Source organism: Priapulus caudatus, unplaced genomic scaffold (genome assembly GCF_000485595.1).
Source record: "Priapulus caudatus unplaced genomic scaffold, Priapulus_caudatus-5.0.1 Scaffold1593, whole genome shotgun sequence".
In the NCBI taxonomy this organism is placed as follows: Eukaryota; Metazoa; Priapulida; class Priapulimorpha; order Priapulimorphida; family Priapulidae; genus Priapulus; species Priapulus caudatus.
In genome coordinates this window covers 65,131-67,221 of record NW_014578654.1, presented here as the reverse complement: position 1 = coordinate 67,221, position 2,091 = coordinate 65,131, and the positions used below count along the sequence as shown (strand labels likewise).

The 2,091-nt window shown below is 46.9% G+C and overlaps 1 protein-coding gene across 1 annotated transcript in view; it reads left to right on the top strand.

Moving 5' to 3' along the window:
• Window positions 1-2,091, top strand: part of LOC106817093 (fibropellin-3-like) — a gene marked incomplete at its 3' end in the record, with an annotated part of 8,243 nt that overhangs the window by 4,723 nt on the left and 1,429 nt on the right. The window contains 1 exon segment of the mRNA XM_014821741.1: window positions 1,788-1,916. Coding sequence (XP_014677227.1) covers window positions 1,788-1,916 — 129 coding nt within the window.

Genomic DNA, 2,091 nt, shown 5'->3' with positions numbered 1-2,091 from the left:
AGAGAGAGAGGGAGAGCGCGCGCGCGCGAGAGAGAGAGAGAGAGAGAGAGAGAGAGAGAGAGAGATAGAAAGAAAGAGAGAGAGAGAGAGGGAGAGATTCAGTGACGGAGTTACAGAGACAGAGCTAGGTGGGCGTGTCATATATATTTAGTATAACCCAACAAACCTAGCCAGGAACTGTCGTCACACATAACGGTTGGGTTTGTAGGTCAAAGAGTTGAGCAGCCTGTGTAAAGACTTAGATGAAAGGACTTATACTTATACTTATCCTGCACATACAGCTACGGCACTAACAGGTCTTGCTGCGGTTTGCACACTAGCTCCGTTAGTTCATTGGGTCAAACGTCACAAGTGCGTGCTTTGATGGCAAAGGATCCCGATATAGGGTTGCTATGGCTACGTACCGACTCACAGTCGCCCATTATAGTGGCGTCTCGTGGATATTATTATTATTTATGTTATTTATGTTTGGTCCCCGGGTTTGGCCGTACATGTAAGCCGGGGGTGAATAAGGACATATCTGTAATTTTTCATCCCCCTGATGAAAGCAGAGCTCTGTGATCCGCTGTGTGTGGTTTATTTGCGATTCGTGTTTACGTTTGTGTTTAGCGAGCGGTTATGTTTGGTAGCGGGACTATTCAGTTGTTCTCTGCTGATGTTGGTGCTGCTGCTGCTGCTGCTGCTGCTGCTGCTGTTGTTGCTGATGCTGCTGCTGATGGTGGTGGTGGTGGGAGAGGGGTCACGCAGCTTTTCTACGTAACGGTTTCTGAGCAAGTGCATTCGAACCGGGTGAAGAATGAAGCTAAGATGGCGAACGAGTGAAGATTGAGAATGGGAACGGCTAAATTTACGGGACAACCCGTCTTTATGTTGTGAGTCATTCATAACAGTTGTGAGATACGGAAGAGCGCCCTCTACATGTTGGTCTGATTCTTAGTCAACCTGCTGGTGGCTGTTGCTCTTTTTTCCGTAGTTATGTGTTTAAGGATTATAGGAATGTCTGTTGATTGGCATGTCCTAGTCTACCCATGATCGTACATGCTATTATATGTAGCCTAAAGACCCGTGGATGTTATTGTTATACGTGCTGTCCTGTTTATATTTTATATATACAGCCAACTCGCCCAATGCCGGACCACCCTCGGGTCTGTCCATTTAGTCCAGTTTTCTGTGAAGTTTGGTTTATATGAGGGGGGGCATCTTACATGAGGGGGGGGGGCATCTTACATGTCTCAGGTCGTGTTGGGACATAAAAAAATCGTTTGGTTTAACGTGGGATTCTGTGTTGAAGGCGTTCGGAATTTAGTGAGTTGACTTTATAGACGTGTACACGCATAATATGATTATGTTTAATTTTCACGGATTTCATGATTGGTGAAATGATTCACATGGGATTTCTTTAAGCGTCGATAGAATCAAACTGCTCTGTGGTTACTTAGTAAGACATTTTAGTCAAACAACTTTGCCCTCATCAATATATACAGTCAAACCTTTTATATAAAGGTCACTCAAGGGAAATTAATGGAAGTGTCCTTAATAGAGAGGTGCCAATTCTATAGCGGCGCTTTTACTGTATACTCGTCACTCGAAGAAAACGGTATCAGTTATAGACAGAATGATGTCTAACCTGTCCTTTATACACGAGTGACCGTTCTATACAGGTGACCATTCTACACAGGTGACCACTAACCAAAAAAAGACAGTACGTGCGTGACGGCGCATCTATTCGCTCGTGTATGGCTGAGTGTGACTGCAACCATTGCTCATGCGTGTGTTTGTGCTTGTAGAAGTGGAGGAGGTTGACCACTGTCTGACGCAGCCATGCAGGAATGGAGGCGCGTGTCACATGCTGGATGGAGGGTATTACTGCAACTGTCCGACCCGCTACACGGGCCTACACTGCGAGGTCGACTCAGGTGAGGGTGGGGGAGGGGGAGAGGGGGAGGAGGGAGCGGCAGGAGAGAGAGAGGGGAGAGTGCAGCCCAGAGTGGTGGACGCCTGGACCGTCTCTACGGGACAGAGGGACAAAGAATGAGAGCGAGAGAGAGATAGAGAGAGAGAGAGAGAGAGAGAGAGAGAGAGAGAGAGAGA